At 47.6% G+C, this 13,175-nt stretch overlaps 1 protein-coding gene across 2 annotated transcripts in view; it reads right to left on the bottom strand.

Moving 5' to 3' along the window:
* COL5A1 (collagen type V alpha 1 chain) overlaps nucleotides 1-13,175 on the bottom strand; it is a 157,885-nt gene that overhangs the window by 20,481 nt on the left and 124,229 nt on the right. For both annotated transcript variants that reach the window (XM_075716081.1, XM_075716082.1), the window contains exons 33-43: nucleotides 11,575-11,619; nucleotides 11,174-11,227; nucleotides 10,206-10,250; nucleotides 9,067-9,120; nucleotides 8,421-8,474; nucleotides 4,862-4,915; nucleotides 3,233-3,340; nucleotides 2,952-3,041; nucleotides 2,806-2,859; nucleotides 2,075-2,182; nucleotides 199-306 (exon numbers count right to left, since the gene is read on the bottom strand). In XM_075716081.1, coding sequence (XP_075572196.1) covers nucleotides 199-306; nucleotides 2,075-2,182; nucleotides 2,806-2,859; nucleotides 2,952-3,041; nucleotides 3,233-3,340; nucleotides 4,862-4,915; nucleotides 8,421-8,474; nucleotides 9,067-9,120; nucleotides 10,206-10,250; nucleotides 11,174-11,227; nucleotides 11,575-11,619 — 774 coding nt within the window. The remainder of the gene's footprint in view (nucleotides 1-198; nucleotides 307-2,074; nucleotides 2,183-2,805; nucleotides 2,860-2,951; nucleotides 3,042-3,232; nucleotides 3,341-4,861; nucleotides 4,916-8,420; nucleotides 8,475-9,066; nucleotides 9,121-10,205; nucleotides 10,251-11,173; nucleotides 11,228-11,574; nucleotides 11,620-13,175) is intronic.

Here is a 13,175-nt window from a genome sequence, read left to right as displayed (position 1 = left end):
ACAGCACAGTGTCTGCTGCTCCCCAGATGGGATGCTGCTGATCTCGCGGGATTGCCAGCGCCATAAAATATCCTTGTGTTACGACCGGCAGCACGTCCAACCCGATGCGGTGGAAGCAGCGGGTCAGCGTGGTGGCAATGGGGCACGTTGGCCGGTTCCTTCCCAGAGTGACCCTGCACAGCAGGGAGCCGCTCCCACCTTGTCTCCATCCTCTCCGGGGGGGCCAACAGGACCTGCTGGACCTGGGAGTCCCACCGGGCCCTGGATGCCATCCCGGCCAGCCGGTCCTTGAGGACCCTTCTCGCCCTGGAAGCAGAAGGAGCAGACAGGTCATACAGAGCTCTCCTCCACCCTCCAACCAACCCATTACATCCCATTAACGTTTTATTCAGCTGCTAATGACCCCTGACTAGATGGGTATGTAGAACAAAACCGGTTTCCAGCTGATATTTCATCAGGCTCTCTGTGCTCGCCATCTGAAACATGACAAAATTTCGATCTCGAGAGATAAAGAAAGAACAAACAAATCTAAACGGTGAATACCCAGATCACAGCTGCAATTTCATTGCTATAGCAATATAATCAGATTTAATCTGAACCCTCTGCCATCTCTCTCTGGATGACAAACAAGACCTCAAATAATTTTATTCCCACAAGCCAGTTTTTACTAATTCTGGTCCTGGCTGCCCCAGCACTCAGTGCCTGCTCCCTCCCCTGGCTGATCCCCAACTAACGGGGGTTTCTCAGGAGGCCCCGAGCTCCCTCCTAAGCTTCTGGACAAAGGAAAACACCTGAAGTGAATAAAGCAGTCTCTGCTGGCCTCCTGCTTAAACATATACTCGTATTCCTCAGACCTGGAGCCTTCAGTCGAATTTTTTTGTTTATAGGAACTGAACAGCGGCTATTTTTCAGTTTCGTTGTACATAATTTTATTGGGTCTGATTCCTGGGTGCTCTCTTCTGAATAATTAGATGCCACATAAATTGCCTATTCATCTATCCACTGATAAATCATATAGGTACTTGGCAGGAGAGATGTTCATAAAGCTGATTCACCAGAAATTCTTGCCTCTGGACTAGCTGCTGGAGTTTCTAATAAGCCAGCAAATGTGGAATACGGTGGCTGATAAACACTTCTGATAACAACAATCAATCACCATAAGCATCCTCATCTCATCTGAAACCACCGATGCCAGCATTTGCTCATTTTGCTGGGTCTGAAGCCGAGCTTAAGTTTGAGGCAGGCAACCCAAAAGTCCCTGCAAAACCATTTGGGCGTGAATCGGAGGCACAGCCTTCTTCTTGGGGACTGTCACAGTGCTGTGCTCTTCAGGGACAGAAATAGTCATCCCAGCCCACTCTCCCCTGCCCGCACGTGACATTTCCCGCACGTGACATTTCACGCGCGTGCCTGGGAAGCGAAAGACGTGAGAGTTTGCGCGGGCTGGCTGGTGAACGCTCAGGAGAGGGACCATATGGCAGGACTCAGCCGCGCTCTGCTCAGGCTCCTGCTGAGAGCAGCTCTTTCCACGGGTACCAGTGGGATGCCTGGGAACACGGATGCTCCAGCGGCACGCAGCAGCCCAGGAAGCGGAGCCGAAACCTCCTCAGCACCTTCCTGTGCTGCCCCTTGGCTGGGGCAGAGCGAGGGTAAGGATTTATTTAGGCTTAGTGGAAATTGCTGCTGCTGTTGCATCCTTGTAAGCGGTGCTGGGGTTGGCTCATTTCTCTGCCCAGAGGCCGGTCCTGTGGCTGTTTGTCACTAGGAGGTCATACAGGCTGTCATTTTACCTGTTCAGTCCTCATCTCTTCTCGTTGCCTGAAGACATTTCAGTCCCTGGGATCACATCCATTTTTGATAGCACAGGTTTCCCAAACAGGGCAGTTGAGCAGCTAACATTCAGTGGTTTGATGCACCCAAGAGGAAAAAATTCCTTCCTAACCGAATTCCTCTTTTTTTTTTTTTTTTTTTTAAATCTTTTATACACCTACCCCAGGGAATGTCTCCACGCTCAGCTTCCTACCACACACATTCTATTTGACCCAGAGCTGTTAATCTTTATACTGGTACTTACTGGGGCTCCCTTTTCACCTGCGGGTCCCGGAGGTCCCTGGGGTCCAGGTCGCCCCGGCAAGCCTATCGGGCCGGCTGATCCCGCGGGACCGCGCTCACCAGGAGAGCCCTGTTCGGAGAAGAAGGAAGCATTAACTGGAGTATCAAGCTTTATCTGTATACAGAAAGAAATCCAGCAGTAGGATGCTGCAAATGCATCTTAAGTGAGCACATGTGATGGGGCGACTGCCATGGGATGACTTGGTACCATCAGCCCAAGGAGTCCTGCAGATCTTTTTTTAATTAAAATCTCTGGAAGGGCTGGGTTCTCCTCTGGATTGTGCAGGGAGCTCCGTTCCTGGGGGCACATTATCAGCTTGGAACAAGAGCATGAGACACTTCACGGCCAACACAGCAGGGAAGGTTGGATGATGAATATTTTCTTCCAGGAGGGCTGCACTGAGCACGAATCTCAAGTGGGGACAACTTTCAGAGGGAAAGCAGGTGACTTAGAAGCAAAACTCTCGATGTCCCGAATCATTCCAATTCCCTCAGCCTGTCACATATGGTCACAGCTGACACCACAAAATGATGGAGTATTATATGTGTGTCTTGTAAAATAAAGCAATATCCAGCCAGTCGTTAGCACAAAGGAAATAACGGATAAAGCACTGAGCTGTGACTAACCCTCCGTTTCGGTTTGTCAAGCTTGTAAATGCGTTAGGCGGTGCCTGTAAGGGCAAGGATACTCACTGCTGGACCTGGGGGGCCTGGGGGACCTTCGTTGCCTTTCAGCCCTGGAGCACCCTGGAAGGAGGAAACCAGAGTCATTTTGGGAGATGGGTGCTGCACCGCCTGGGCATCCATCCCACTGGAAGAACCGGGCAGCCTCTACTCACAATGGGGCCGGGGAGACCTCTCTCTCCGGGGAAGCCTCGCAAGCCCGGGGGACCGTCCTTCCCTGGGAGGCCAGCGGGACCAGGGTCCCCCTGCAACGACAGCGATAAATAGCTGAGGATCTGCAGACTCCACAGAGACCCAGCTCCTCCCTCAGGGCTCAAGTCGTGATGAGACACTGCGAAAAACTTGTCTTTTCTGAATCATCTCTCTCCATCTCTGGGAGAAAGGCAGGCATCCAGGCTGGCAAGGAGGGTAAATTCAGTAGGCTGCTGGTCCCTACCTTGGTCCCTTCTTTTCCAGTGAGGCCAGGAAGACCTTGTTCACCTGGGGGACCTGGAGGGCCTGGATGTCCCCGCTCACCCATTGGCCCAGTCTCACCAGTCGGACCCTGAAGAAAGAGATCAGGGAAAAGGTGTTGGGTATCAGCAGAGCAAACAACGACAGAAGAGGTGCAGGCTATCAGTTTACTCCTTTAGGTTGCAACGGGATGGAAGATGCTCCTTCCCTGAGCTGTTCCCTGCAGTGCCACCAGGAATCCTTGGAGAGATGCCTCCTTTGGCATCTAAAGAGACCTTGCTTTGGAAGTGGGCAACATTGCACTTGACAGACTAGAGGCACTGGGAACCTCCGGAATGAAAGCATTCACATAAATGAGATATTATTACTACAATTACTAAGCTTGGTTTTTTGCTTTTTTTTTTTTAATTGAAAACTTCCTAAGTACTCTACAATCATGCTGATTCTTCCTTATATGGGGCATAAATAATGGATTAGGCTTGTACTGCACGGCAATTACTGACTGCCTCTGTGCCATACGCGGGCATTAATGGTGATGAGTGTAACATAAGGCCCAGTGCAGAAGGCTCCCAAGTGGCTCATTTTGGAGGAGGACAAAAGCCATATGCACAATACTGTAACATCCCTGCACGCTGGTGTCCGCTGGGACGGTGGTTGTAATTCATGTCATGCTGCAGGATGCCACTTAGTGTAAGCAGAACGATAACACTGCGATCGCTCAGCAACCACAGATCACGCTAACTATGCGCAGCAGAGCCAAATAAAATTGCCATAGAACCTAATTTGCACTTGAGAAGACAGAGACAGTCAGGGAATTGCCCGTAATCAGGGAATTTACAAATCAGGGACCTTACATTATCATTAAAGACGACAAATTAATTACTCTGTAATTAAAGAGCAACCTCCCCAGCAGTTCAGGAAAGAAGACTCAACCCAAAGCCAGTCCTACTCAGTCTAGGACTCTGCCTACAAAACTGATGCATGAGCCTTGCATGCCTGTGCTTGAGTGGTACAAATTCTGGTTACTATTTCCAGATTGCAGAAAGTTCGTTGTGACTAAAAGAAAAATAGCGCAACTCTGACGGAATCTAGCAGCGCTTTGTATTAAAGAGGGATGCATTTCTCCATAGCGACACATAAGAGCACTCTTGCATCACGCTTATGCTGCCCTGAACACCCCAGCAGCCGTACAGCCTTTGGAGATCTCGTTTAACAATCTGGCTGTTTAAGGTCTTTTAGGCAGGTTGTGTGTAGCTGGTTCGTCTCTCATCCTACACCAATTTTACGCCAAGGTAGCTCCGTTAAGCTCGCAGGAGCCGCCTTATTTACAGCAGCCTTCAGCCACGTTTGTCTAAATACCATCCTAATGCCTTGACAAGGTGGGCTGGGACCCGTTTGGGGTATTTCACACCCTGGCCAGGAATTTCAAAGCCATCAAGCTTGCTTCAACATCACTTTGCCTCCCCTGGAAGAGGAGCCTCTGTGCTGTATAACCTGCAGTCCCAGCAGCTCCAGCTAAACCATCAGAGCTGTGAGAGCCCACTGTGCTGAACCGGTGCAGATGAGCAGCAGAAGGCTGCTGAAGGTACAAGCACGAGCATTCCTTTCTTACCTGAGGGCCTACGACACCGGGGGGTCCTGGAGGGCCGGTCTTGCCTTGGAAACCCTGTTAGAGGAAGGGAAAAGAGAGAGATGACACTTCTGCCACGGCGTACTCCAGCGAGGGTCCCAGACTGCCACCCGACTGCTCCTCCTCTGGTGAAACTACTGACCAGGAATGGGTGGACAGCCAAAGACAAAAGAAACAAGAAATCAAAGAGGAAGTGGAAAATGTGTATCGGTACATTTATACAGGGATGAAACAGAGGAAGAAAACGGGATTCTCAAAGCTCAGCTCTGGTGTTTTGATGGAGCTGCTGTGGTTTGGCTGAAGGACTGGCCACATATATATAAAAAAAATCTGCTATACTCATAAAACCTATAGAGCAAATGGCTATTAAAAAGTCAGAATGTGCGAGTTTCTTCATGCTCACTAATTCTTAATAGCCATTTCTCTTCTCCTGCTCCCTGTTCTGGTACTGGTTTAGGCTTAGCTCTGTTTTAGGCTTAGCTCCCAGGAGCTCGGAGGCTGGGTAACCATCTTCCACTTCTGGCACCGGCAGTGCCAATCTCCAGCCCCGCTGAAGCCCACAACCCACCAGCCTTGGGGGCTGAGTGAAGCTTTATTTCCTTCATCAACATCTCTTGAAAGAAATCACAAATGTGTTTCTCTCCAAATGCTGATGAGTAGCAAAGTCTCCATGACAGCTAATTATAATGACATTTGAAGAGTGACAATAACCAACTATCACCACTGCAATTGTTTAGCTCTCCTAAGCCACTCTTTAAAAAACACATTAATTATCATTCTTACTATAGCATGCTGACAAGCTTGAGAAATGTCATTTAGGGCACACAGGCTATTTTCTCATTGCCACAAAAGATGATCAGATAAATCCCAAGCCAACAGTAATGTGTCATGCTAAAAAACTACTCAATGCCATTCTATAGGTGTCTGCGGATCACAGAAAAGATCCTGTCATTGATGGAGAAATGGCAAAACATCTTTGTGAAATGAATGTACAATTTAAACTCCTATTGTAGAAAAATATTTCAGCCAGTTCTGTACACGACTTATTAATCTGAAGTAAGAGGTTTCCTTTTATCCTGCCTGAGCCTTGGGCACAGAGTTTTTAGAATTTTTCTTGTTTTTTTCAATCCAATCTTTGTAAATCTAATATGGCCAAATATTTCAGCATCCTTCAGCGTGCCTATTTGCTACTAAATGAAAAGTAAAATAAAGGGAACTATTTGACACTCAGATTTCAAGTCTATGTTTTCTTGCATGAAGGCACATGCAAGTGCACTGACAAGGCTACCGATGTGGAAACAGTATTTAATTCATTTTTAGGTTTTTCTCCTTGTTTTTTGGCACTGTGTAAGGAAAGGAGGACAAAAAAGGGACTTCTGTTACCTGGTTCTGCACATTTCTGCATGCACCCCAAAGGGATGCAAGGGAAAGTGATCTTTGCAAGCTTGTTGATGGCACAGATTACCAGATTTTTGGTTTTCTGGAAGCATTTGCCTGTGATAGGCAAAGTACTGCTGCAATGAGTGAAGGAAGCTATCAGGGAATACTTTCAGACCCCAAATAACTGAAAGCCCATTCTCCATTCATATTCATGCAGACTTGGGGTTTGATGCTTTATTCCAAGTTGATAACAGCAGATGGAAGTAAAGTTTTCACTACTACTCCTAATTTGAATGTAGGTGTCTCGGATGTTATAGATAACTCAATGAAGGAAGACTAAATGTCACAGCCAGGCTCTGGCAGATGAAAACTCTTCTCTTCACCTTTAAGTTAATCCTGACCTGAGGATTGTATGTTCAAAAATACCACAACCATTGCCTTAAAGTCAGTCTCATGGAGTGTAAATAAACATCCAGTGTTGTGCTGAGCAGTATTTGCATTGCCTTGCTTAGCAAATGCCAGGCAAGTTAATTAAATTGTTGTGTGATAAGTTGAGGGGAAAAAATGCATAATGTGCAAAGCCTTTTTAATGCTCATTTGCTAGGAAAGGCAGTGGAGAAAAATGCAAAGCTGAAGAGAAGTTGTTTGGGTTTTTTTTTTCTTCCTGTAAAATAAACACAGGACAAAGAGTCTATCTGCTAACATGCAGCATGCAGTGTTGGGGAGAGGGACATACCAACAACAGCGAATGAGCTGGATTGTAAACAGCTGAGGAAAAAGAATAAACATCCCCCAAAATGTCAAACAGAATGCTACTAATTACTGCATGCAGAGGAATACATGGCAGAAGGGTCATTTTCGCTTAGGGTATCCTTCAAGCAAAAAAGGTGCAGAAAACAGACCACCAGAGACGCACGACAGCCAGGGTATCATACCTTCCACATGCCTCATCGTTCTCCTTTGGTGAGAAACAATGATTACATCTGTGCAACAAAACCTTTTAAAACGGACAAAGCAGTATGTGTATGATACAGTGAGGTACCTAAACAGCCAGGAGCCGCTCCCTGGGTCGCAGCAAGGGATTATTGCTGGAGGGGGCTTAAGCAAAACTTCATGAGGACATTGTGCGTAGCTTTGGCTAAAAGGCAGCGTCAGCAGAGATGCTCTTCTTACTTGGGCTCTAAGGCAAGTGGCTGATACACAGGCGTGCTGCAGTAACCGGTGCAGACAGGAAAAACTAGAGCAAAACCATTACACCACTCATCTTGGCCAGGAATTGCCTTCCTCTCAAAACAAGCCCTGCCAAAACTGGGCTGTAACTCTTACTCTCTGCAACAGTTATTGGCATTGGCCACACGGTGCATCAAGAAGTGAAAATAATTTATTTCTCCCCATTTGTAGGTTCCAAAGAAAACAAAACTGTCCCTGACCTAAGGCAGCTGGGTGCAGAAAGCTGAGCTCGCAAAGGATGGAGCCTGTCTTGCACGAAAAATCTCTGCTATTGCAGCCCTAGAGAGACGTAAAACCTGCACATCTCCAAATGATGGAGGGGGTAAGAAAGTGCAGACTTTACCAGTAACACTCAAAAGAGCGGAGGCACAGCCTTCCCCCTTGGGAGGGCAAAGGGATGAGTGCTTTGGCAAGTCCTTGGGGTACCGAGCCTGGCTGCAGGGTCTGCTTGGAAATCGCCCTCCAGCTTCTTCTCCACCTCAGGAAAGGAAAAGCCACACCAAGTGCTGGCTTGTGCTGACCCACGCTCAACCCCAGCCAACATCCTCCCACCTCATGAGCTGCAGGAGCTGCCTCTTGCAGCACCCGTCACGGCAGAAACCCAACTGCCTCTGATGCCGGTCACTGGCATCACTACATCTCTGCTCACAATTTCTCCATGCATGATGTACATGACCTCCACAATCTACTAAAGGGACAGAGAGAGAGGAGCTGGTGCACAACCTTCACATAAATCATCATTAGACTGACCTGTCCTGCTCAGAAGAGGGTTGCTTCCTGTAGACCATCCCGTGCAGCTGGAGAGACACAGACCTCCAGGGAAAACAAATGTGTGGCCACATCTCCCCAGCTGCACAGAAGGGTTTAGAAAAACCAACCAGCAAGACGAGACTCAGGACTAATGATCTGCCCAAGATTTTTGGCTACTTACGGTTTCTCCTCTCTGTCCGGGGTGACCAGGCAATCCATCCTTCCCAGGAGGACCCTACAGCAGAAAACCAGGGTGAAAAGGAACATGACCAAGTGCTCAATAGTAAAACTGTGACAAGGACTGAATCAAACCTGCTTGCCTCCTTGCATTACTTCCCATCCGTTTTACAGTGAAACGGGGGTGCTCAGAACTCTAAAAAAAATACGTCCCTTTCCCACACATCTCCCAAAGGAAAGATTTATCTTACAGGTCCAGAGCGGGTGCGAGCTGTTCACCACAGGGAAGGAAATCACTCCAAAAAGGTTTCTGAGGTCCCCCACCAGTGTATAATAATTGCAGAGACAGAAGTGTTACTCTGTTGTGCTGTCCTCCCAGCATACAGAGGGAAAATAAACAACAGAGCAACCATGAAAGATCCTAGTGATATTGAGTCATTAGGAAATGAACATTTATAATCAGCCGCAATTTACTTGGCTATTTAAAATCTTAAACCGTCAGGTTATTATCATGATATCTCAGAAATGCCTTTTATTGGGTACATCAATGCTTCTGAGAGCACAGCTAAGACTGAGCTGGCACAGGCACTCACAGCTGGATAGGAAAGACTATGTATTTCTCTGCATCTTCTAGAAGGAGAGTTACTTACAGGGGGGCCTTTTGGTCCAGGAAATCCAGTCGGTCCTTGAGGCCCTGGTGGTCCCTGGAATACAAAACAAGCCAGAAAACACGGTTAAGGAACCTGTAATGCTTTACTATGAAATACTAACTCTGTGTGAACAGCAGATGAGCGCAAAGATAGGGAAAGCCAGCTACTTCTACCCCAAAGAAATGCCCCGAAGTGTGAGATGCAGCTGCACAGGGCCATCCCTTGAAAAAAAAAAAAAAAATGCATGGAGAGGTAAGATCCACCAGGCATGTCTAAACAAGGGGCCTGTCCAGCTGCAAAAAGCACTGCAAACATGAAGAGGGCTATCAACTACTTTGAGCCTTTCCCTCCCAGTGCTACGAAAAATAGCTCTTCTCCCATCCCAGCTCAACTGAGAGCACCTGGGAGCTACCAGCTCGCATGGAAATGAAAAAGAAGAGAGCTGGTGGCTTTGGGACCACTGCTGCAGGCAGCTGATGCTCTTCAGAGCACTGCTTACCTGGCATGGCGTCAGCAGCAGCTCCCCCCTCGCCCCTGCGGTCACAACCAGCAGATGCAAAGCAGGGACCATTTCAAATATTTCCTCCCTGGGCAATTTTGCCGAAAATTTACAAACAAAACAAAACCCAGGAAAAAAAAGCAGAAATTGAGGCTAAAATCATGAACGCCCCATTGTTTTAGTATTTTCCACCTAGCGTGCTGTAATCTGGAGAAAGCAGCACGAGGTCCTAGAGGACCACCTCCTCCCAAAAACCAGGGCTGTCTGCACAAACCCCACGGGTGACTTTTCCCTTTTCCCATGGAGCGATGCTTACACAGGACACCCAAGGTCCCATTTGAGCCTTCCTTGGAGAGCTCAGAAAGGACCTACAGGCTGTAGGTGTCTTGCGAGACCTCTCTCCACACAAGCACGTTTCACTTCGTATTTCTAAACGGATTTTTCCTTTTTGCTGACCAAAGTAACGCTAAGCTGCATCCTGGCTCCAGCAAGCTGCCCACCCCTCTCTGCTTAACAGGGTACTTGGTAGGATGCTCAAGGCAAAAAAAAACCTCAGCACCATCTCAGCCCTGCCTCATCTGCCGTCTTAAAATAATGGGCTCGGATTGAGTCCTGCTTTAGCCCCACCGGCTTGCCTTACCCTTTCGCCAGGAGGACCAGGGGGACCATCACCACCAGAGTTGCCCTTTTACGAATAAACAAAACAACACACCATTAAAAATACATATATCACCATTGCAGCTGCTTTGCACAAAGACTTCAAATGGCACCAAGCCCACGGTGACACCACACCCCACCGGCTCCCCCAGCCCCTCTCTATTAATAATTCTGTATCAGGAACAGCATCCAGTGACAAACAAGCAGCTGCTCGTTCCCCCCACATTGCTTAATAAAAATACAGGAAAGATAACATCAACAAGCTCAGGATATTTCCACCAAATAACGGCCTCCCTCTGAGAGATAAATGCCGCCACAAAGACGAGGTATTTATCAAAAATTCATGCCGACACAAATCCGAGACATTTATTTTTAAAGCCGGCAGCGCGGTGGTGACAACGCCTCACTACAAAAGCTTTGCTTCCATCACACCCAGCAATTGATGGTCACTTAATTGGTCTCTGCAGCAGGTTCTGGAGCTGAACGTGCCTCCAGACTGGCTGGCAGAAAAATACCTATTTTGCCCAGTGACCAATCGTGGGCGCACAGTGTGCATGCAAAGTGGCTCGGCAAGGTGCAAGGTTGTGGAGCCCAGCAGCAAGACGTGCCCACGGTACAACCTAAGGCCTCTAAGGTGGTTCAAATGCTAAACACCAAAAACCAGGGCTTAGTGGAAGCATCAGTGGAGTGTAGGGTTGTGTTGGTCCTGACATGGGGGTGCTCCCTCCACTTCTGGTTGCAGTGGCTATTAATTCGTGCATGTACTTGATGCCCTGCTGAAACATGGGCCAACACATTTTTAGGATCTGTGCACGTGCTTCACGGGTGGTTATAAGCCATTTGGCTGGGCAATGAAGATCAGGAAAGAAGGGAAAGGGAGGGCAATGAACAAGATGGTCTCTTATACCAACACTTTTTAAGGCAATTCCAGTAGGCTCCCCAAAACCTTACCTTTGGGCCAGGTTTCCCAGTGCTTCCCCTAGGGCCTCTTTCCCCACGTGGACCCTTAAAAAGACACAAAAGATGACATTTTAGCCCTTCTTACTACCCACAGCACTATATTCCGATCAGGCAAAGCACCCAAGCACCTGAGCTGCACCAGGTCAACGAGCCGTCCCACCAGCAGCAAGGGGATGACAGGAGCCTTCATCACTGCCACTGGAGGTCTGATCTTGTTATGACCTTAAACCATGTTTGCTGGTGAGCCCCAGCCCCAAATCACTGGGTCCCCTCTGCTTAGCTTTAACTGCTGAAGGCCAGGTCCTACCCAGTGAGAACATAAATCAGTTCACACATTCTCCTGGGCTTAACAAGCTTTTAAAATGCACAAGAATGAAGAAAGGGATCATTACCGTTGGACCGCGCTGCCCCCTTGGACCTGGTTTGCCAGGTGTCCCCTGGAACAAAAAAGAAATGGAGTTAGCAGCCAGCACCGCAGCCTGAGCTCGCAGCAGATGAACCCCGCGACAGAGCCTTTTGCACACAAACTGCCCCCAAAACCTCACCGGTTCTCATTTGCAATGAAAAGGACAACAGCAGGTTTACTTTCGTCTCCTGATTCTTGTATTTATTTCAATTTATAACGCTTGGGCAGGTCTGGACAGTAATCCCAATGCCTAGATGACACCTACCATACGAGGGAAGGAATGTCTTAGGAAAAAGTATCCCAAGTCCTTTAAAACACCACAAAGACTTTCAAAGATGAGGCCACCCACTCGGACCATGCAGTCTCCTAAAGAGCCAGCCAACACAACCGAGCCAGCAAAAAAGCTCTTCAACTCTGCCACCCCAAACCCGATAACCCCTTTTCCAACCCATCTCTGCTCGTCCCTTCACCCAGCTCCCGACGCGGGGAAGGGCTGGTCCTCGCCCCGGCCGGGAGCAGGGCAGGCTGGCTCACACCGACGCACACACGTGTTGCAACACCTGTACTCTTAAATATTTAAGGAACGACAGCAGCAGGGCAGGGTTCCTGCTCTGAGCAGTTATTTTACACCACACAAGCCAATTAAGCTGCCCCACATATTTACAAATCTTTCTTCATCTCTGTGGACTTTGTACTAAACAAGTAATTTAAGACATTGTTTTGCAGCAGCAACAAAGCAGCAGGCTTATGAGATCTGACAGATGCACTCAGCTTCCTCTAATGGGGGACTGTGATTAATTCTGACAGAAAAAAAGACAGAGACGGCTGGGTCCTAAATCTGGCATTACGTTAAGCTCCATTACCCTGCGCCGAAGGGAAAACTAATGGCCTAGAGCTTGCTCCCTGAAAACACTATTTTGGCTAGTGTCAAGTTACCAAAAAGATACCCATCGGTTTTACTTTCTTGCTTTGGACCCGCAGTCCACTATTGTTACCAATCATGTGTTAAAGGAAGGAAGAGAAAGACTTGCTTTCTATGTAAGGAATGCAGAATGCTTAAAATATCACTTGCCATTTTCTGCCCCAAATCCATCATCTCACAATCTTGTCTTCTCGTATTTGGCACTCATTAACCAGGCAAATATAAAACAGGAGCTGGAAAACTTTACAACCAACTTTCTTCAAGCTACTAAAATTAGTCCTGCTGAATCCTCCTTGTTCTGCAGCTCCACTTAATAAAACCTGCTGGCATACCTTTTTTTAATTAATTACAAAAATCATTTTAAAGTCCTCCAGCTGGTTTTCCTTTAGCCATGGGAGGCTAAATTCAGAGCAGGTGGAGAGGAGTGCATGCTGCCTCCCTGCAGGTAGCCCCACACACTCCTGCTCCAATTCTATTTTTAAGCAAAATTTTCCCCTGCTTATTGCTATCATTAATCATGCATACAGCACTGTGTAGTGTTGCGAAGAATTTATATAGCACTGTAAATGTACACAGACCTATATTTTTCAAACAGGCATACCAAGGGAAAGGCATCTAAATTCAGATTATTTTCTCGGCACCCAAATAAATGGTCTGGATTTTGG

This window comes from Pelecanus crispus, chromosome 9 (genome assembly GCF_030463565.1).
Source record: "Pelecanus crispus isolate bPelCri1 chromosome 9, bPelCri1.pri, whole genome shotgun sequence".
Taxonomy (NCBI): Eukaryota; Metazoa; Chordata; class Aves; order Pelecaniformes; family Pelecanidae; genus Pelecanus; species Pelecanus crispus.
Note: the sequence above shows the minus strand (reverse complement) of the source record. Positions and strands in the feature narration are given on the sequence as shown.